Raw genomic sequence first — 24,001 nt, forward strand, 5'->3', positions numbered from 1 at the left:
TTGTGATACTGACATATACTGTCAATGTTACAGTCAAAGCTAGTAAAATGCAGGCATTGTATAGAAGTGAACCTACAGAATGCCTAACATTTTAAAGAGGTACTCCCCCCCTAGATATCTTATCCCCTATCCAAAGGATAGGGGATAAGATGTCTGATCGCGGGGGTCCCCAGCGGCATCTCCCTGCTGCACCCGGCGTTCGTTTAGAGCATCAGGTGCAGCGCCGGAGGCTTGTGACATCACAGTCACGCCCCTCTCATGACATCACGGCCACGCCTGCTCAATGCAAGTCTATGGGAGGGGGAGTGGCAGCCGTCATGCTCCCTTCCGTAGACTTGCATTGAGGGGGCATGGACGTGATGTCACGAGCGGGCGTAACCATGATGTCATGAGCCTCCACCCTCCATTCTTAGTCATTTGGCACGGAGCAAAGTTGGTTCCGTGTACCAGATGTCTGGGGTGCTGCAGCCGAGATCGCAAGGGTCCCCAGCAGTGGGACCCCTGCGATCAGACATCTTATCCCCTATCCTTTGGACAGGGGATAAGATGTCTAGGGGCGGAGTACCCCTTTAAGGCAAAGTATGAAGTTTGGTTTTATTTGAATATGCTATATGCATCCCCTGGGCATTGTACATACAGAATAACAATGCAATGCCAGATCACAATTCACTTTGGGGGAGATTTATCAAAACCTTTGGAGAGGCAAATTTGCCCAGTTGCCCATAGCAACCAATCACATTGCTTCTTGCATTTTTCAGAGGCCTTGTTAAAAATGTAAAAAGCAATCTGATTGGTTGCTATGGGCAACTGGGCATCTTTGCCTCTAGACAGTTTTTGATAAATCTCCCCCTTTATGTCCAAAGAACTTACTTAGGGTTGAGGATGTTTCAAAAAAGGAAATACCTCTTTGACCAGCTGCTATTGATCAGTCCACAGTGAGCAGCCAAGGATTTGTGAGGTATATGTGTACTAACAAGTGCCAAAATATGAAGTGCTCTTGTATCAAAAAAAGAACTGAGTGCAACTTAAAATGCCATTATAGACTCTTGTTGCAACAAGTCAGTCGATACTGGTCTTTTTCTCGTTAATTTCTCTTGTGTTTTTGCATTAATAAAATCCTGTACTTTATTGTGTTCCCTCTTTTATCTTCATATACTGTACGTCCTCTCAATGTTTTTGTCAATAACGGCCTTGTCATGATTTGTATTTCTTCTTTAATTTTCATAGACATCTTTTAAAAAAAGGCTTTTCATGGCTCTCTTTTCATACTTTACCTAAATAGTAATTGTTCTTCTGTAAAATGCACTGGTATTGGTACTAGAATGCCAAAAGTGTGAATTTTAAAGCATTTTATACATTGGTGTCCCATTTAAGGCATTCCATAGATTTCCTATGCATTCTATACAGTTCCTAGTTTACTTTATTGGCTGTAAAATATAATACATTTGTAAAGTCTTCAGACCTTTTTTTTTTTTTTTACATTTTGTTATTTTGGGTACTAAAATAAAAAATATGTAATTTTCCCTCCTCAATCTGTCAAAAGTACCACAATTTGAAAACAGTTATTAATAAATGTTTGCAAATTAAAAAAAAAAAAAAGGGGTACTCTGGTAGAAAACTATTTTTTTAAAGTCAACTGGTGCCAGAAAGTTAAAGAGATTTGTAAATTACTTCTATTTAAAAATCTTAATCCTTCCAGGACGTATAAGCTGCTGTATACTACAGAGGAAGTTCTTTTCTTTTTGAATTTATTTTCTGAATGACCACAGTGCTCTCTGCTGACACCTCTGTCCATGTCAGGAACTGTCCAGAACAAGATAGGTTGGCTATGGGGATTTGCTCCTGCTCTGGACAGTTTCTGACGTGGACAGAGGTGTCAGCAGAGAGCACTTGTGATCAGACAGAAAATAAATTCAAAAAGAAAAGAACTTCCTGTGAAGCATGCAGCACTTGATAAGTACTGGAAGGTTTAAGATTTTTAAATAAAAATAATTTACAAAAAAATGTGATAAAAAAATAAAATAAATAAAAAAATTACGGTGGAGAACCCCTTTAACTCTAAGGACCTCCTATTTCTCTTGATCATCTCTGAGATGTTTCTACACCTTGACTGGAGTCACCGGTGGTACATTCATTTGGTCAAACATCATCCAAAAGGTATCATCTCTGTCTATATAAGGTCTCCCAGCTGATGTTTATGCATATCAGAGCAATAACCAAGTCATGATGTAGAAAGAACTGCATGTAGAGCTCAGAGACAGAACTGTATGGAGGCACAGATTTGGAGAAGGGTAAAAAAAATATGCTGCACTAAAACGTCCTTAAGCATAATGGCCTCCATAGTTCTTAAACTGAAGACGTTTTGAACAATCAGGACTCTTCCTAGAGCTGTCTGCCCCACCAAACTATGTAATCGGGGCATAAGGGTCTTGGTAACAGTGGGGACCAACAACCCAGTGTTCACTCTGGCTGAGCTCCAAAGATGCTGTGTGCAGATGGAAGAAACTTCCAGAATGTCAGCCATTACTGCAAAACTCCACCAATTGGGCCCAAAAAAAAGCCTCTCCTCAATAAAAGACACATGAAAGCTGCCTGTAGTTTACCTAAAGTAACTAAAGACTCTCAGACCCTGAGAAACAAGATTCCCAGGTTTCTTATAAACCAATATTAAAGGGGTATTCTGGGTTTATACATCTTATCCCCTATCCAAAGGATAGGGGATAAGATGTATGATCACAGGGGTTCCGCCACTGGGGACCCCCGCAATCTCGGTGCTGCCCCCAGCATACTGTGCCGGGCGCTGCCTCCGAAACGAGGATATGACATCACGGCCACGCCTCCTAGTGACATCATGCCACGCCCCTCCATTCATGTCTATGGGAGGGGGCATGACGGAGGCAGCGCCTGGCACAGAATGCTGGGGGCTGCACCAAGATCACGGGGGTCCCCAGCAGCAGGACCCCTGCGATCATACATCTTATCCCCTATTCTTTGGATAGGGGATAAGATGTATAAACCCGGTATACCCCTTTAAACTTCTTGCCCTCGATTCTAAGCATTATGTCTGGAAGAAAAAAAGGCACTGCCACCCCTATGCTTCATTGTAGGGATGGTATTTCCCAATATCATCCGTACAGTGAAGCATGGTGGTGGCAGCATCACGCTGTGGGGCTGCGAGAGGGAAACTGGTCAGGGTCTAGGGAAGCTGAATGGTGCAAAGTGCAGATATATTCTTAATGAAAACTTCATCTAGAGTACTGTGAACCTCAAACTGGACTGAAGGTTAATCTTCAAATAAGACCATAGAAATAAGCACACAGCCAAGAAAACATAGGAGTGGCTTAGAGACAACTCTGAGACTCTTTTGAGTGGCCCAGCCAGAGACCTGACTTAAAGGAGTTCTCTAAGCTAAAACCTTTAACCCCCGCTGTGCCCGGGCTGTAAAACTATACATAATAAACTTTCACTTACCTGCCTACGATCCCCCGTTGTTCCGATATCGCCATCCCGTTCTTCGGTCCTGGTCTCTTCCACTTCCTGCGGGTCGGTGACTTCACTCTGTGCTCAGCCTATCAGCGGCCGCGATGGGACATTGCTGCGGCCGCTGATAGGCTGAGCGCAGAGTGAAAAGTTTTAGCTTAGAGAACTCCTTTAAGCCTAATTGAAAAGAATGGCAGAAAATCCCCAAATCCAGGTGTGCAAACCTTGTGGCATTATACCCAAGAAGACTGGAGGCTGTAATATCGGCCAAAGGTGCTTCAACTAAGTCCTAAGTAAAGGGTTTGAATACTTATGTTGATACAATATTTTAGTTTTTGCTTTTCAATGAATTAGCAAAGATTTAAATTATTCTGCTTTCACTTTGTCATTAATGAGTGCAGAATAATTGCTACGTATTTGTTGCTGCATATTTTCCTACCCATTGAAGTCTATAGGTAGCAAAATAAGCAGCTGATTTTGCTACCTACTGACTTCATTGGGTTGGAAAATAAGCAGCAGCCATTACACAGCAAAATATGCTACGTGTGACCCTGAATGCATTGTATAGATGAAAAATGTAAGAAAAAAAAATGTTTCACAGTTTACTCACCCAATAGTAGGACTAATATTATGATCAAAATGGTCTTGGACAAATCTGCAAACTATGCTAGATTTTCCAACTCCTGTGTCCTGGAAAAATAGAAAATAGTTAAATCACTCTATCACTCAGTCTAAGGTAAAATCAAGAAATAAACAAAACTTTGTATTGATTACATTGGTCAAAATCAGTACAGGTGAATGATGAATGAGGGCAAGGAACTTCAGTGGTAGAGGCCATAGTAGGAGTGGGTAATTTTTAAGACTATTAAAAGTTTAAATGAAAAGGTCATACATTAGATCAAGTGAAGGCTGAAGAGGAAAAGGCATTCTGAAAGGAGGGTGGAAAATTGTTCCAATGTTATTGTATCCCTGGTATTAGCTTTTTGCAGGCTCGTCGCTACAGGACAGGCAAACCAAGCAATTGCTTGGGGCCCGAGCTGTCCCAGGGCCCAGAGCAGAGCGGGTGCTTGCCCGTCCAATAGCGACGGGACAATTCCCCCCATCACTATTAAGGACATCCCTGTGTCCCGAAAGATGTTTTCAGGACACAGGGATGCCCCCATTAACTCTCTGCAGCCCCGCGTTAAGTTTAAAAACGCAGGGGCCGTCGGGAGATCACTGACGAGACGTCACTGACGTCCCGTGCGTGCGCCCATAGAAACGGAGGCGCAGAAGACCGGAGCATCAAGGAGGAGGAAGATGTGCCCTGGCCAGCTTGGTAAGTGACCGGAGCGGCGGTCGGAGCACTGAAGTGGGCCGTACACAGGCATACAGCCTTCAGCCATACACTGTATATGACTGGAGGCTGTATGTCTGTGGGGAACACTGCCAGCCTAATGTGGGGGAACATTGGCAGCCTAATGTGGGGGAACACTGCCAGCCTAATGTGGGGGAACACTGCCAGCCTAATGTGGGGGAACACTGCCTACCTAATGTGGGGAGAACTATGCTGCACCTAATGTGGGGGGGAACACTGCCAACCTAATGTGGGGAGAACTTTGCTGTACCTAATGTGGGGGGAACACTGCCAGCCTTATGTGGGGAGAACTATGCTGCACCTAATGTGGGGGGAACACTGCCAGCCTAATGTGGGGCGAACTATGCTGCACCTAATGTGGGGGGGGGGAACACTGCCAGCCTAATGTGGGGAGAACTATGCTGCACCTAATGTGGGGGGAATACTGCCAACCTAATGTGGGGAGAACTATGCTGCACCTAATGTGAGGGGAACACTGCCTACCTAATGTGGGGAGAACTATGCTGCACCTAATGTGGGGAGAACACTGCCAGCCTAATGTGGGGAGAACTATGCTGCACCTAATGTGGGGGGAACAAGGCCAGCCTAATGTGGGGGGAACACTGCCAGCCTAATGTGGGGAGAACTATGCTGCACCTAATGCGGGGGGAACACTGCCAACCTAATGTGGGGAGAACTATGCTGCACCTAATGTGGGGGGAACACTGCCTACCTAATGTGGGGAGAACTATGCTGCACCTAATGTGGGGGCCTCGTATCGATGTTCGCTCATGTCGTGCTCCCAGAATTCAAGGGCCGGTGTTACTACGTCCTGACGCTGGCCCTAGAGCATGACATGCGTGAACATCAAGGGGGGGGGGCCTCCATGTCCATTTTGCTTGGGGCCCCCAAATTCCTTCAAATGGCCCTGGCTTTTTGCACGGGGTGCCAAAAGTGGGACCCACATCTATCTGCTATTGGTGCAGCCACATTCTACAATGAATGTCTTTGATGATGCAAACACTTTCAAGCTGAACTCTGAAACAGTGAATGACACAGGGATTCAAAGAAAAAAAATCTAAGAATCTAAATAATCTAAAAATCTAAAGTAGCACAGTATATGAGTTTTTCCTGCTTGCCAAGTTTCCTCAAATCCTTTCTGAAGGTTGAAGATAACATCTGTGGTACCAGACCACAGCCCGACTCCAGTCATAACATGCTTTGTGAACAAAAAAGATGCAAAAAGAAAATGCTAGTAAACAATAAAATGTATATCTGATCATAACATACATACATGAAAACACAGTACAAATCTATTTACAAATGCAAATTAGAATTAAAAAAATATATGTTCACATTCAAATGCATCCCTTAAAGGCATTCTGTCAGTTCTGTATTAAAGGGGTACTCCAGTGGAAAAAAAATTATTTATATCAACTCATGCCAGAAAGTTAAACAGATTTGTAAATGACTTCTATTAAAAAATATGAATCCTTCCAGTACTTATCAGCTGCTGTATGCTCCAGAGGAAGTTCTTTTCTTTTTGAATTTCATTTCTGTGTGATCACAGTGCCCTCTGCTGACACCTCTGTCCGAGTTAGGAACTGTCTAGATAGGTTTGCTATGGGGATTTGCTCCTCCTGTGGACAGTTCTGACACAGACAGAGGTGTCAGCAGAGACCACTGTGGTCAGACAGAAAAGAAACTAAAAAAGAAAAGAACTTCCTGTGGAGCATACAGAAGCTGATAAGTACTGGAACAATTAAGCATTTTTAATAGAAGTAATTTACAAATCTGTTTTACTTTCTGGCACCAGTTCATTTAAAAAATAGTTTTCCACCGGAGTACCCCTTTAAGCTCAGAGCTGCAAACATGATAGCTGATAAGAAGAAACAACAAATTATACCAGTCTCTTATCTGTTTGCAAAGGTATAAAATCAAGTTTCCCTTCCAAACCTATTTGTCACAGAGGGGATGCTAAGCTGCTGCATACACTTCTCCTCCCTCCCCCACTCCTGTCTGCATGAACCCTGTATATCAATTGTGCAGTACAAGTAGACTTTCACAGAGCTCCTACAATGTGGGAGAGTTAGTTTTGAATATATCAGAATGCTGGAAGTCTTATGCATGTAAATTATACAATTGTGCTCAAGAGTGGACAGAAACTTTAAAAGGGTACTCGGGTGGGAAATAAAATGTTTGCAAATCAACTGGTGCCAGAAAGTTATACAGATTTGTAAATGACTTCTATTCTAAAATGTTAAGCTTTCCAGCTGTTGTATGCTCCAGAGGAAGTTGTGTAGTTCTTTCCAATCTGACCACAGTGCTCTCTGCTGACATCTCTGTCCATGTCAGGAACTGTCCAGAGCAGGACAGGCTTGCTATGTGGACTTGCTTGTACTCTGGACAGTTCCTGACATGGACAGAGGTGGCAGCAGAGAGCACTGTGGTCAGACTGGAAAGAACTACACAACTTCCTCTGTAGTATACAGCAGCTAATAAATACTGGAAGTATTAAGATTTAATAGAAGTAATTTACAAATCTGTTTAACTTTCTGGAGCCAGTTTATTTAAAAACAATTGTTTTCCTCTGGAGAATCCCTTTAAGGTTTAATGCACAAGGCAAAGCACACCACATCTTTTTCCTATTGAATTCATATGACATCTGACAGAAAAAATGTGTGAATTACATGTGAGTCACTAACAATTATAAAACATTTTTAAATTAAAAAAATGTACATAGATTTCAAATACTGGATATTTAATTCTATATATGATGTATTACATCATGGCAAATAACTGGTGGTGTTTTCCAGTTTCCTGAGTAGAGATAATGCAATAACACTCCTGTGGAATAACATACATTTCAGAAGAATAACAGCATCGGAAATGTATGCTAAGAACATTCTGGGGAAATCGCTCTTTACTTTGAATGACCAGATATACTGCATACATATAGTGGTTTCATTGATCATAACAGTCTCTAACCAATATAAAATGACTATTCTACCCTGTCCATTCTGAAACCAGATACAGATCAGTAAGGATCAAAGTAAACAGGTTGAGTGATCAATATTATATTTACAGGCAGCACATTAGTTTTCCTAGGGTTAATGTACTGTCTGCATATACGGTACATATTTCTTTGTGCAATACCCAATGTACTAATTTTAGTTCTTGTAAAGGTCGTACCAGCCCAAAGTTCACCCCCATAACTTCCTTTCACATCATATTTAAAAAAACCACTTCTGTTTTTGTTCCTGAAAGCCTTTACACAGGATGCCACTTTTTAAATAAATTTTTCTATATCTATCTTATTGTGACAGTAAAATAGAAAATAAATATATATATTTAGTTTTAACAGACTGTTCTCTGAGAAGTCTATTTACATATTATACAGCATTGGGAACATTTTACAAAAACAATTAATCATATATATATATATTTAACATAGGCTTTGGAGACAGGGCTTGGAGCTGTATGCTGAGCCTAATATATCAAGGCAGGGAAGGGGGTCCAGAAGGTGAGTACCTATGCAGCTTGACCCTGAATGCTTCAAACTGAATGAGTCTATAATTGTATAAATTATGGAAAACCCATCAAGTCTAAATAAAAAGGTATGTTGTGTCAGCAGCTCATATTTATCATAAATATCATATCTTAAATATGATTCCTTATAATATGATCATATATCATAATGTCATAATAATAATAATGGTAATATTGAAATCTACTATGAAACACAGGCTTTAGGAAATATTCATGTGACAGATTTGTTACAGAAATTTCTACAGCATGTTCAGGGATTTCTGTAAGCGTCATTCAGGTGTAAGGGAGGATTTGTTGCCAAAATTTCTGTGACTGTTCCTATACAAATATACTGTTACTCTTCTAGTTTTAATGGGAATGGTCATCTTTACAAATCACATGACATATTAGGTTGTATTCACTCCACAGTTATAGCCTACATCATGTTATGAGAGGAAAGTGTGTCTGGCTTTATATTTCCCTTTGCAAATAAATTATAATATAATCCTAAAAATAAGCTTTCCATTCTGAATTACAAAGAATGGACAAGTACAGGTGAATAACTGCCCCACACACACCATGGAATCTGTTTAACATTTTTTTTTTAATTATATTTGTTAAGATCTATTGCGATAAATTACAATTTCTTTTATTTCTTCCTTCTTGATTCCTTCTTATTTGATATTCAGCATGGACTGACGTTTGTTTTGAAATCAACCACAATACAACTCCTAGGGAATCAAGATGAAGATGGCATCACTTTAAAATTATTTTATTATGAAACAATAATGCATTTAAGATGAAGGATCATACCCTGAACGGCTTATTGGTTCATAATAAAATCATCTTAAAGGGGTACTCCGCCCCTAGACATCTTATCCCCTATCCAAAGGATAGGGGATGCGATGTCAGATTGCCGGGGTCCCGCTGCTGGGGACCCCGGGGATCGCTGCTGCAGCACCCCGCTATCATTACTGTGCATAGCGAGATCGCTCTGTACGTAATGACGGGCAATACAGGGGCCGGAGCATCGTTACGTCACGGCTCCGCCCCTCGTGACATCACGGCCAGCCCCCTTCAATACAAGTCTATGGGAGGGGGCGTGGCGGTCGTCACGCCCCCTGCCATAGACTTGCATTAAGGGGACGGGCCGTGATGTCATGAGGGGCGGAGCCATGACATCACGCTGCTCCGGCCCCTGTATCGCCCGTCATTACGCACAGAGCGAACTAGCTCTGTGCAGTAATGATGGCGGGGTGCCGCAGCGGGGATCCCCGGGGTCCCCAGCAGCGGGACCGCGGCAATCTAACATCTTATCCCCTATCCTTTGTATAGGAGATAAGATGCCAGGGGCGGAGTACCCCTTTAAGATGATGCCATCTTCTTTATGATTCCACAGGAATAGCAATGCCTTCAGAGGGTCTTTTTATTCCTACTGTGTTTGTGCCATTGCGGACTACTGTAGTATACACCTGTTTCCGCCTCCCTATGGCTTAGCAGCACTCCAGAGGATCTACATGTTACCATAATAAGGGTTCCATTCATATACTGTATACACTCCATGTAAGTAATACATGTAACGCTAGACACCAAACCTCCTTGCGTCTCGGTTAATGTGCCAAGTGCCCTCTGTGGTCTTTTTTTTTTTTCTTTCACTGCTAGGTTTATTTTAAGATGAATCTGATAATGATGTATCAAATTTTTGGTCTACCAAATAAATGGGTTAGAAAAGCTAAAGGGGGTTGTCCAGGGATCAACATTTTTTTACATAATCTCACCGACCCCAATCCAATGTTAAGAGTTTTATGTACATTGTCAAAGTAAAATTGTCCTGGGCTGGAAAGCGGAAATATGAGTCAAATAGCTTACAGTCAGTGCATTGGAGCATAAAAAGCAAACAGATGTGTTAACAAAGTGCAGCAATTATTCAGGCTGATATGTAGAATAAAGTATACTAACATGACATTGCGTTTGTACATGTGCTTTAAGAGGGAGTGAAGGAGTCATTTTAGATGTTAGTAGATCAATAATCTTTTAGACAGCCATTTCAGACCTCTAAATCTTTTCCAAACCAACAGTAATGAAACTAATATCTACTTTAGACAGAAAGAAAGACATCATCCTATTTATCTCCACAATGCTAAGGGTGCTTTCACACTACGTTTGTAGTGTACGGTTGCTGGATCCACGGTTCTAGGTCCGGAAAACCATATAGGGGGGAAAATGAGACAACCGGAGTCTGCGTTTGACTCCGGTCGGCTCATTGAAATGAATGGGGTTCAGGCCGGATCCGGCTGGTATACGGGAGCGGCCGGTTTTCGCCCCTCCCAACCAGATCCAGCAACCGTACACTACAAACGTAGTGTGAAAGCACCCTAAGACGGGCCAAAATATGCTATGCCTATTTAAATTCATTTATTAATAGTGAGGGTTTGAATTTCTTATGTTGGTTTGTTCCCCACTGTGTAAAACCCTTCATATTTATTAATTCTTCTCACATAAGTTAGAATTTGGGTGCATCTCAAATTGCAACATGATGCATTTTTACCTTACAACTTAAACGCTGGGAAACAGGAAAGATGGAGGCTTGTGTCACTCAGTGTGGGGACTCTGGGAAGACACCAGAAGCCATATCAACCCTCATAAAAAAAATTCCTGGAGACACATTTTCCACAGGAGGATAAGATTAGGCGCTAGTGTCTCCAACAACCAAGATATGACCTCATCTACAGGCAACTATAGTAGTGGTGAATCCATCTTAAAATTCCCCTTGTGGAAATGAGGAAGATGGAGGAATTGGTTGACTAACTCAGAAAGAGTTGGATTGATTATGAGAGAAGTTGCCAATAGCACCACAAGGACATTGCCCATCATGCCTATAGACAATAGCCCTGATTTTCTAAGAGTGTTGTGTAGGTTTCTTTGTGGGTTTTAATTCCCTACAATTTTTTTTCCATGGAATTTTCCACTTTCCCTACATTTTGCTTTTTTTTACACATCCTCTGATCTGTCTGGTTTTCCTCAACTCAAATCCACTACAATTTCTGTGGAAACCATAGTAAATATGTTGGGTTTTTGTGAAAATGTCGGGAACACGCCCCTTTTCAGTGACTACACCCCCTTTTCTCCACCGGCCAGGCCCATTATTCGGGTTTTCTTAGTAAAATGGAGAGTTAATCGGGTTTTTTTCAATTCTGGTGCAAATTCTGTCGCATACAGAATTTCTGGCACAATGCGTCAGAATCTGGCACACAACCCGACAAAACATGTTTTGTCAGGTTTGCAATAGTAAATGAGGGCCAATGTATTTATTCTTTCGGCCAAGTCGAAAATCCAGAATTTCCACAACAGAACTGCTGCCACAGAAATTCTGCAGTTTGAATGGTGGAGCAGAATCCCACTAAAAACAATGGTAAGCTGCTGCAGTGAAATTTCTGAGCATAATTTCTGAGTGGAATTTAGCTTACATGCACAATAAATTGCACTACCACTACTACTGGAATATAATATACCAGTGATATGCATACAAAGAAACACGCCAGGCACAGCTAGGCTGCTCAGTGCATTAGTACGTAATCTGTATTCATGAAGGGCTAGTTCATACAGGATAAAGGTCTGCTTCTTGTGGTTAGTGGTTCTCAACGTCATATATAGAATTCAGTTTTGTATAACATGTAGCATGAGAAAGAAAAGAATGGATCACTCACCAGGGTACCGTATCAAAAAAAGACTTCTTTATTCTTAAAACATCTTCTAGAAACAAGAGGGTGCAGCCAGGTGGGGAGTGGAGTGCAGGGACGCGAGTTACTCAAGTCTCTGAACTCCACTCCTCACCTGCCTGCACCCTCTTGTTTCTACGAGATGTTTTAAGATTCAAGAATAAAGAAGTATTTTTTTGATACGATACCCTGGTGAATGATCCGTCCTTTTCTTTCTCATGCTACATAATATACCAGTGATCTGATAAAAAAATAAAAATAAAGTTAAGATACAAAAGGTCCAAATTGATGGCAATTAAAATATTATCCCACCAGTGGGGGGGGGGGGGGGGGAAAGGCGGGAGAAGAATAATGAAAATAAAAAATCCAATTGAGACACGATGGTCAATTTCCCTACATTTTGCATTTCCAACAAGGAATCAATCCTATGTGGTTTCTAAACTGACCCTTTTTGTTGGGTTAAAACGATAAATGGTAAGGTTTTTTTTAAACCTAACCAAGAGCACACCCTGTAGGTTGCATTGTGATTTTCTGGCAAACAGGAAATGTATGGGTTTCATGATAATAAATCCCCATCCATGTTGCCAGGTCTAGTAATATTTCAGCTTACAGAGATAGCTCACAGAAACTGACACTCTGATTCCGAATGGGTGTATGCAGGACAGTCAATGAAGCCCAAATCTAAGAATAATCAGACAATTGTTCAGTGTTTACTGGACTGGAAGCAGCCAAAAAAGTTACAGTATAGCAGCAGAAATGCTATGGCTTCAGCTAGGGTGTGTAGTTGTATGTACCTTTTTTTTTCTTTTTACCGCTTTGGAATAAAGGTCATGCTGGATCATTTTTCGTTTTCCTACTGCTTTTACACTGTGTGGAAGTGGGATCCGTGCAGGGCTCATGTGAAGACCACAGACTGGTGAGCTGGTTCCTTTCTTTCTTTTATCCTTGGATAGTATGCTTGGTACTTGTGGAACTGTTCCTGGCTACTCCTGATTATGCTTCTGTCAAGACCCTTGGATACTACACCTGGTACCTGCAGTGCTACTCTTGGTTTCAACTTAGCTGGCCCCTAGACTCTGCCTTGCCTTGTTTACCTTTTACTGACCTGGCTGGATTCTACCTTGCCTCCTCCCAACCCATCCTGTTCCTGGTTTAAACTTCTACCCTGTTCCCTGCTTAGATCCTTGTTTTACTGTTGTTTCCGACACCTAATCTTGGTTACTGGTCCCGTTATTTGTTCCTGGTACTTCCTGCAGATGACAACCCTCAACGAGTTGGTTCCGATAATGTTTTTCCCCCCACCCCACTGAAATAAACATACATGCTCAGCTAGGTATAGTGACGTTGTAGGGAGGTCATACAGGCACGTGGAGGTCACACACTACTGAGCCTCATTTTGACTTGTTTTAAGGACATTACATAAAGTTGGATCAGAATGTAGTGTGGTTTTCCATTTTGATTTTGAGTGTGACTCCGTATCCAGACCTCCATGGGTTGATAAATTTGATTTCCATTGATCATTTTTGTGTGATTTTGTTGTCAGCACATTCAACTATGTAAAGATGAAAGTATTTCATACGATTAGTTCAGTCAGATCTAGGATGTGTTATCTTAGTGTTCCCTTTATGTTTTTGAGCAGTGTATATATATGTGTAGGACATAAAAACTCTAAATAAATATGGTGAAAACTCACAGCTTGAACTTTGATCTAAGGGTTATTATTTGGATCATTGAGGTAGAGCATAAAACACATATGAATTTTAGTTCAAACAGTATCCTAGAGTTCTCATTATAACATAGTAACTAAGAAGAAGAGTCATTGTATATAGAAGAGAAAGATCTCCTGCAGACATGTTTGTTTTTCAGGCCTTATGTTGTAACTATTGGCTGAAGGCCCAAAGAGCCTTGTCTGCTGTTTTTTGTTTTTTTGCTGGTGTCTGTGGCTAAAGTCTGAAAAACATTTGAGAGCTAGAAATTCTAAAGGCAAGTTAACATACATGTTACTGAGGTTTGCAAGTCAATGAAAGGCAGGACAATATTTGCCACTAGGCAACTGAGGGCATGTGTTTAGGGTGGTAGTGTTGAGAGGAACAGCACAAATGAGTTTTAAAAAATGATACATACTTTTGATGTACCTGCTCCATCTATGTTGTGGCCTGGAGAAAAAAAATCTATTTCACCATTTTATTTAATCCACATGGATCAAAACTGCTGCAATATACCTGCAGATTTGCAGCTGCAGCCACTCATTATGTTATGGACTTGTGATTGGTTTCAGCCCTATCTGTCCATAGGAGATAGGTCCATGGCAAATCTGCAACAAAAATCATATGTAATGCCTTCATTTTTTGCTGCATATTTGTGACAGAGCTGCATGAAAAAATTCCAGTGCAAAATTTGAATTTAATAGGGTCTGAGGCAGATTTTCCACAGCGGAAATTTTGCAGCCAAAAATCTGCTGCAGCAGCCTACCCCATACCAATTCGCAGTGGGAAACAGGCCTGGGAATCCGCCCATGTGAATGCACCCCAATGGTGAATACTCAGTCTGAGTGCGTTAGGGCAATATTAATTGTAAATACTGCTAGCAAATCCAGGAACTAAAGGGTGCATTTCAGTGCATGCATCTTGGCTTTGTGGTTAGTGATGTCGTCTTCCTAAAAAGGAGCAACATCTGCATTTAGTCTGCATATTCTCACAGTGTCTCACATTCCCATATTCCAAAAACATACTGGTAGATCATTTAGATTGTGAACCCCACTTCCCACAACAACTAATATGAATAAATGCATTTAGGTGCCCTGAATATAATAATGATGTGCAGAACATGTAAACAACCTCTTTAAAGGGGGATTCCAGGATTTTTTTTTATTTGACTATGCTACAGGGGCTGTGAAGTTAGTGTAGTTCATAATATAGTGTCTGTACCTGTGTGTGGCAGTTTTCTCGCAATTCTTCTGTGATTTTCACCCCAATATTTATTTCTAACTGCATACAAAATTACTTAGGTCTTGGGATTTCCCAGGTTGCAGTGCGTTGAGACATGGCATCACTAGTCAGGTGATGATAGGGATCCTGTCTGCTTCGATGGGTGGAGCAACCCCTAGGTTGGAGAGAGATCATTTTGCAACAGCTGAAGGCACCCTGGTTAGAAAACACTGGTCTTTTGAATAGAATGCAACTCATTTGTGTTTCAATGGGTGGAGTGGCTGATGTGTGGGAGGCAGGAAAGTTACCTCAAACTTACAAGCATGGAACTATGGGATGTTTAGTTTGAGAACAAAATCCAACAGGAAATACCCACAGCGTTATGGTAATCTCACAACATAGCCATTTAGCTCCAAGACAAGCGCTAAGCATGTCCATTACTGTCTGGTAGGTATGTACTAAAGTCAACTTATGGTAGATAACCCCTTTAAACTGCATTTCACATTTGTTCTGATAGCACATGCAGGCCACATCATAAATAAAATCTTATAGGTTTTTAACTGGTTCCAAATAAGTATGTCTTCTGCTATACTTGTGTTTGAGCCACACACAGTCCACTTGTGTTGCAGTTGTGGTGTGGTTGCGTGTATGCAGTAACTGCTTCTGTATAGTAATTAGACACAAGTTGATAATTATCAAAAACTGACACATTTAAAAAAAATGCAGGTTAACAACAGCATTTCAGAAGGAGTTACTATATGCAGCCAACTGGTTGAAAACTGCAAGGCAACCACAACAAAACTGGGTTTTCATTCCTAGTACACTGGAGAATCCTCTGGGACTCTGGTGAACCACCTCTGGACCTGGTTAAAAATTGAGCTATTCTGATAAGAGACATATGTGAAGGTACAATGCTCTAATGTACGAGTATAGCTTTTCCTTTGGCTTGGGGGTTGTGAAAACAATGTAGAAATTGGAAAAGAATGCAGAATATCCTCAAAACCAAGTGGATAATATTTTTAAAAAAAAAGTGTGAACAGGACAAGTCCTATTCCCACTCTGGTGTAGAATAAAGCCATTATGTAGTTTTACTTTATTATTCCTTGTTGAATAAAGGAAACGTTTTTTTATATTTTGGGGAAATGTTGTGTAATATATCTGTAAAATGTCTATTTTTTGTATAAAGCCAGTGGTTCACATGCATTAGCCTGTGAATCTATGATCTTTTCGTGTAAACCACTACTGAGATTATAGTGAATTTCCTTATGGTGCAATGATTTCCTCTGAACGTTACAGTATATATATATATATATATATATATATATATATATATAGGGTAGCTTTGCTATTACCCAGACTTTTGTTTATTTGAGTTGCGTTCTGGAAAAGACAAACTGAAATCTTTTGCAATTCATACTTGCTGTAAAAAGCTATGTCCCAGATGGAAATGTTATCTGAAGAATTTCCAGGAAACTCATCATTTGCCTGCCTCTTCTGATTGAAACAAGAAGGACAGAGGTTAACAAGTGGAGAGGGGGTGGTGAAACAGACAGAAAACTTGCCTGCTGGCAGTTAAAGCACTCATGACTAAACTCCGACATGTCAGCAGGATTTTACTGTGTAAATGTAGATTCCGTGGATACCTTTATTATTAAAATTTACCCCTCCAGTGCCGAGATATCCTTTTTTAAATTAATATACAAATTAGCTCCAAAAGCCCACAGGTTGTTTCCCTACAATGCAAAAGCCCATCAAGGTTCTGCCCACCATTGTAAAGTAATGCCCCACTTTCACATGTCTCCACCTTTTTGACTGATACCAGCACTCACCAGTAGTGTTGCTCTCGAATATTCGCAATACGAATTTTATTCGCGAATATCGCATATTCGCGAATTCGCGAATATTCGCGAATATAGCGCTATATATTCGTAATTACGAATATTCGTTTTTTTTTTTTCACAGTACACATCACAGTGATCATCCCTCTCTGCTTCCAGCTTGTGTGGTGTAAAGAAGGCTCTAATACTACTGTGTGAGACTGGTGTGCGCATTTTCGCATATGCGAAAATTTGCATATGCGAATTTTCGCTTAGGCTAATTTTTGTATATGCTAATTTTCGCATATGTTAATTTTCGCATACGCGAAAATAAAACGAGAATATTACGACTATGCGAATATTCGCGAATATATGACGAATATTCGTCCATATATTCGCGAATATCTGCGAATTCGAATATGGCCTATGCCGCTCAACACTACTCACCAGTAATGCACAGTGATGATTTATTATGCCATTGTGTAGTACAGGGACGCGTTTCGACGTGGGAGCCTTCCTCAGCTGTCTGCCATAGGTGTCACGATGCCGGCTGGCAGGTAGTGGATCCTCTGTGCCAGAGAGGGATTGGCGTGGACCGTGCTAGAGGATCGGTTCTAAGTCACTACTGGTTTTCACCAGAGCCCGCCGCAAAGCGGGATGGTCTTGCTGCGGCGGTAGTGACCAGGTCGTATCCCCTAGCAACGGCTCAACCTCTCTGGCTGCTGAAGATAGGCGCGGTACAAGGGAGTAGACAGAAGCAAGGTCGGACGTAGCAGAAGGTCGGGGCAGGCAGCAAGGATCGTAGTCAGGGGCAACGGCAGAAGGTCTGGAATCACAGGCAAGGAACACACAAGGAACGCTTTCTCTGGCACTAGGGCAACAAGATCCGGCGAGGGAGTGAAGGGGAAGTGAGGTGATATAGGGAAGTGCACAGGTGTAAACACTAATTGGAACCACTGCACCAATCAGCGGTGCAGTGGCCCTTTAAATCGCAAAGACCCGGCGCGCGCGCGCCCTAGGGAGCGGGGCCGCGCGCGCCGGGACAGAACTGACGGGGAGCGAGTAAGGTACGGGAGCCGGGGTGCGCATCGCGAGCGGGCGCTACCCGCATCGCGAATCGCATCCCGGCCGGAGGTGGTAACGCAGCGCCCCGGGTCCGTGGAACCGACCGGGGCGCTGCAGTGAGGGAAGTGTAGCGAGCGCTCCGGGGAGGAGCGGGGACCCGGAGCGCTCGGCGTAACAATAGGCAGACAGCTGAGGAAGGCTTCCATGCCGAAACGTGTCCTTGTACTACACAATGGCATAATAAATCATCACTGTGCATTACTGGTGAGTGCTGGGTATCATCTTTCTTCTACCTGTGGCTTTACCCTACCTCGTGCACCTCGTGCCAACATTAAACATTTTGTCATCGGGGGAGGGGCCTGGGTTCTGTTGCAGTGCTGGCCTTAAACCTCACTAAGGTACATTGGATAATGTTGAATTTTGGTAACACAGATCAGCATTAGAGGCATTCACCCAGCACAGTATTTACAACTTGTTCCCACAGCCTTACAGACAAATCTGCGCCATGCATGATTTTGACAGCACAGATCAGCCTTTGAGGCTGTCAGGAGAAGCTGACATTACAGCGCATGGGCCGGATATGGTTTCCAATGCCACGTCACAGGATTTCAAGTGAGCAGTGCCGCATTATTTGCAGAATGAGAAAAATTTGCATATGAATTAAAGGAAATCTTCAGCGAAAAAAAACGTATCCTCTATCCACAGGATAGGGAATAAGTGTCTCATTGCCACAGCTCTCCCTTGCTGGAGGCGTGTCGGCCGCAGCATGACGTTGTGGCCGACACGCCCCCTCCATGTATCTCTAATGGAGAGGCGGGGATGTAGAGTTCGTGCCTCCCCGCCTCTCCCATAGTGTTGTATGGAGGGGGCGTGTCCATCGAACTCAGTGAGCTTGACGCTACATGCACTGGCCGGCACACAGCGTGGCACACAGTGCGGCAATGCCTGTGCCCTGTTAGGGAGATTGCGGGGGGCCCCAGCGGTCAGACCCCTGCGATCAGACACTTATCCCCTATCCTGTGGATGTCCTTTAAAACAAGGATAACTCACCACTGGAGGGGTACATTTTTATAATAACGCTATCAACGGAATCAAGAAAGGAAGCCATATAGTACCATGTCCTTAGTTAAAATCCTGCTGACAGGTTCACTGTAAGGGTTTAATCACATATCACAGGCTTCTACTAATAAATGCTGTAGTTTTGCTGCTATTTTGGTTTTTCCACAGTTTTATATTAATAGTGGTAGAAATAAGCAGTTTGTCTTTGGATAGCAGCACATTTATTTTCATATGTTGTTACAAAATTTCCCCTTATCATGGCTTTGATTCTACATCCCCTAAAGAAATCTGTAAGTGTCTTACCAAATGCCAGTGCCACTCAACATAAATATAAAAAGGTCTGGGATTTTCTATTTCTTTCCTAACTGAAGTGACAAGATTATTCTCAGCAAATCTTCATGTGACAAACTAGCTGATTTTTATAAGTTATACAGCAGTAGGAAAATGTGAAAAGTGTTCTCCAAAACAAACAAAAAAAGGTTACTCTAAGGATAGAGGAAGAAAACGTCTGCTTTACATTTTTAAACAGCAGGAACCATGAAGTGACATCACTTTCCACAGGAATGCCTAGAGTTACACAACATGTGCTACCCTATGCATATGTGACACATTGGCTGCTAACAATTGCAATGTTCTGAACCTTTTGTGTAATCCAATAACGCTTCAGTAACAGCCACTGTCCATACAAATAATTGTGGATGATTTACCAAAACAAATGACACAGAAAAGTGATAAAGTTTCCCCATAGAAAGTGATCAGATCTCAGATCATTATGCAGATTCTTTGGAGAATGGTTTTTCTCATTCTCTTCAATTCAGGGGCTGAACTAAGGCTGGGCTGTTTGCCATCAGTACTCACACATGGACTTTCTTCCTCTTACTTCTCTGGCCAATTAAAGGACAACAAAAATAAACACTCTGCTATGCCATGACATACTGCTAATGAAAGTGAAATAGACCGAACAGGCTGGCACTGGGCTGGGGGATTACTTCTACAGTACAATACTATAGATGGTAAGTGAAGGAAGTGGGTTCTTGTTGCACAGGGTTTGCATGGTGTTGTGTGAGTGGAAAGGAAAGGAAAGCTGCAACACAGCAAGGAAGGGGTTACACTAAGCATTGAACTGCTATGTATGATGACGATGGCAAGCCTGCAGACTAAAGAGAGGGTGAAGCTGAGATTAGATTCAGGAAGCAGAATGTTGTATATACAGTAGAAACGCATGTATTTACACAAGGAACAGTTGCCGAGAACTTTATGGGTGGTTAGAGAAAAAAGGGAAAAACTGATTTTCCTTTTACAGTGTGGGCCCTATGGAGAAGGTAGACAGGCTCACAGATTACAGTTACACAGCTCAGGCTTTCCCAGGCTCCTTTTCCTGAATAAAGAACTAGCTATGCCCAACTTCCTGTGTTGTGTCTTTATCTCTCTGCTGTTAAAAGATGAACTTACCTAAGAGTATGTTCACATGGTTATAAAAACCATGTATACAGACTGTCTGGAAAAGTGTGGAAAAAATTGAAAGTTGCATTTAATAAATTCAGCAAATAATACAGACAGAAAGTCACATGCATCTAAAAAAAATCGCTAAAAGTTTGTGGGGTACTCAAATTTTGCAAAATTTAAAAGAAAATACACAAGGCATATCAATGATAAATTACCTCATGGTTTTTCATAAATGTGAAAGACAGTGGACAGCAGATTGCAGGGAAGTAAGATATTCAGAGGGGAATTTAATAAGACCAGTGTTTCACATGCCAGTCTTGAGTAAGGCTCTGCCAGTGTAAGATCATACTGTATTTATCAAGAACCACATGTGAGACTCCATGTGTGGCAACCTCAGAAATCTACTTAGAGCTGGCCTTACCTTATATGAATGATAGCCTTATTCCTATCACATGCATGCTTAAATGGAGACATATGCCTTAAATATGTTACAAATCACATGAACTATAACAAGGATGAAATTGTTTGAACAATTGTTGAACAGTGACCATTTAAATTGCATCATGTAAACCTGATAAGTTAACCCATTAACATTTATTATAGCATAGAGGAACGAATCCTTCAGCTCACCCCCATGGCCTATCCGCAACCCGGACTATGTGCGAGGCAGCACATGAACAACAGGGAGAAAGTGCAAGATAGTCCAGCACAGGTCTCGTGTAACAAGTAGATTTATTGTTTAAAAACCAAAGACAGGAGACATAAAGTAAACACATTTCAGGTGTGTTAGCTGCATCCTTAGTCGTACTTGTACGACTAAAGGTGCAGCTAATGCACCTGAAACACGTTACTTTATATATCCTGTGTTTGGCTTTTAAACAATAAATCTACTTGTTGCATGAGACCTGCGCTGGTGTAACACTCACGTTTCAGAAGACAGGAACCCCGGTGGATGTGGATCCGCTGGACCTGTGTGGCAGATGACTCAGACGGTACCAGGGAGCGGAGTCTAAGGTGCCGCTGGTTTTCACCAGAGCCCGCCGCAAAGCGGGATGGACTTGCTGCGGATGGCAGCACCAAGGTTGCTACCCCTGGTAAGGCTCAACCACACAGGTGACTGAGGAGATGCGAGGCACAGGAGGGATAAGACAGCTCGTAGTCAGGATATCAGAAGGTCAGGGCAGGCGGCAGAGTAGCATAGTCAGGAACGTAGCAAATGGTCAGTAGGCAGGTGTCAAGGAGCAAGGTCAGGTCACGGAAGAAAGGATCATATACACAGCGAGACAATAACAGGAATGCTTTCTCTCAGGCTCAAGGCAGCAAAGATCCATCAGGGAAGTGAGGAGGGTGGGAAAATGTATCAATGAGACATAGGTGAATTATACTGATGAGCACACAGGCCCTTTAAATCTTAAAGCTCCAGAGAACAGAGGCAGAGGCAGGAGAAGCACCAGGTGAGTGATGGACTGGGGCTTGCATGCGGGCACGTCACGCTATGCGAGTCCCAGCCCTGCCGGCAGCAGGTAACAGGACCATGCGCTCACGGCCAGGGTGTGCAGCCGGAGCGCGTAACAGCTGGACTATCTTGCACTTTCTCCCTATTAACTCCTTAATGACCAAGCCCATTTTCACCTTAAGGATCAGGCCAATTTTATTTTTGCAATTTTTGTTTTTTCCTCCTCGCCTTCTGAAATCCATAACTCTTTTATATTTCCATCTAAAGACCCATATAAGGGCTTGTTTTTTTGCGTGACCAATTGTACTTTGTAATGAAACCTCTCATTTTACCATAAAATGTACGGCGATCCCCCCCAAATAAATTTTTAGGGAGGAAATTTAAATGAAAACCAAAATTTTGCACATTTTGGAGGGTTTTGTTTTCACACTGTACACTTTACGGTAAAAATGCCATGTGTTCTTTATTCTGTGAGTCAATATGATTAAAATGATACCCATGGCTAGATACTTTTATATTTTTGTACCGCTTAAAAAAAATCTAAAACTTTTTGTACAAAATCAGTAATCTAAAATCGCCCTATTTTGACCACCTATAACTTTTTCATTTTTCCGTATATAGGGCGGTATGAGGGCTAATTTTTTGCGCCATCATCTTTACTTTTTTTAGATACCACATTTGCATATATAAAACTTTTAGATAATTTTTTATGAATTTTTTTAATAAAATGTGACAAAAAAGCAGCATATTTGGACTTTTTAAATTTTTTTACGTTTACGCCATTCACCGTACGGGATCATTAACATAATATTTTGATCGTTCGGACATTTACACACGCGGTGATATCAAATATGTTTATTAAAAAAAAATTACGCTTTTTGGGGGTAAAATGGGAAAAACTGACAATTTAAATTTTTTTTGGGGTGGAGGGGATTTTTCACTTTTTTTTTACTTTTTATTTTTACATTTTTCAAAAAAATTTTAACACTTTTTATGTCCCCATAGGGGACTATCTATAGCAATCCTTTGAGCAGTGCTATGCATAGGACACAGCACTGCTCAGTATTATCGGTAATCTTCTGCTCTGGTCTGCTCGATCGCAGACCAGAGCAGAAGAGCCAGGAGACGGCCGGAGCTAGGCAAGGGGACCTCCGGCAGTCATTCTGGATGATCAAATCCCCGTGGCAGCGCTGCGGCCGATCCGATCATCCAATCAAAGTGCCGCAATGCCGTGATCTGTATTGATCACGGCATCGGAGGGGTTAATGGCGGACATCCGCGCAATCGCGGATGTCGGCCATTACGGGCGGGTCCCCGGCTGCTGCTAGCAGCCGGAACCTGCCGTGTATGACGCGAGCAACCTTCCGATGCTAGCGGTCATACACAGGACGTAAATGTATGTCCTGGTGCGGGAAGTCCCGCCAAACCAGGACGTACATTTACGTCCGTGATCGTTAAGGGGTTAACATTTATTATCATGGTCTCTTTGAAGATACCCATATTGACTAAGATTAAATACATCAGAGCATAATGAAATATAGAGATAAATAAACACAAAATGGATGGCTTTGTCTCTGCTTATGGCCAGTTGAACAGAAGTGTGCATTTCTGTTTCCACATGATTGCACGTCCCGACCTGACCATAAGTTTACTGACCCAACTGACAATAGATACCTACAAAGCTGGTAGTGTGGATCACTAGACCTACTGTTAGGCCAAGTTCAGAAATATCAGTTCAGAAATGCGTGAAACTGGCAACACTCTGGGGGAGATTTATCAAAACCTGTCCAGAGGGACAGTTGCCCAGTTGCCCACAGCAACGAATCAGCTCGCTTCTTTCATTTTTAACAAGGCCTCTGCAAAATGAAAGAAGCGATCTGATTGGTTGCTATGGGTAACTGGGCAACCCTTCCTTTGCACAGGTTTTGATAAATCTCCCCCCTCTGTATTGTTTCATTTTTTATTTTCAAGTTTAGCTTTGGTTAAATGTTTTGTTTGTGTATTTTTATACATCTACAGTATTTTCACACTTTACCCAGTCTCAGTTAGGCCCAGTCTACATTTCGTAAATTCTGGGCAGATTCTGCTTGCAGCAGCGTTCTATTGATTTCAATGGGATTCTGCTTCACAGTTCATGTCTGCAGTTCATTTGCAGAACTTCTTCTGGA

General features: G+C 42.0%; 1 protein-coding gene across 2 annotated transcripts in view; it reads right to left on the minus strand.

Annotated features, from left to right (window-relative positions):
• RAB31 (RAB31, member RAS oncogene family) overlaps window positions 1-24,001 on the minus strand; it is a 70,493-nt gene that overhangs the window by 35,951 nt on the left and 10,541 nt on the right. The window contains exons 2-3 of one of the 2 annotated variants that reach the window (XM_056521564.1): window positions 14,991-15,165; window positions 4,091-4,170 (exon numbers count right to left, since the gene is read on the minus strand). In XM_056521564.1, the coding sequence (XP_056377539.1) occupies window positions 4,091-4,170; window positions 14,991-15,056 (146 nt within the window). In that variant the 5' untranslated portion in view covers window positions 15,057-15,165. The remainder of the gene's footprint in view (window positions 1-4,090; window positions 4,171-14,990; window positions 15,166-24,001) is intronic. The other variant, XM_056521565.1, reaches the window with a different exon arrangement.

This window comes from Hyla sarda, chromosome 5 (assembly GCF_029499605.1).
Source record: "Hyla sarda isolate aHylSar1 chromosome 5, aHylSar1.hap1, whole genome shotgun sequence".
Taxonomy (NCBI): Eukaryota; Metazoa; Chordata; class Amphibia; order Anura; family Hylidae; genus Hyla; species Hyla sarda.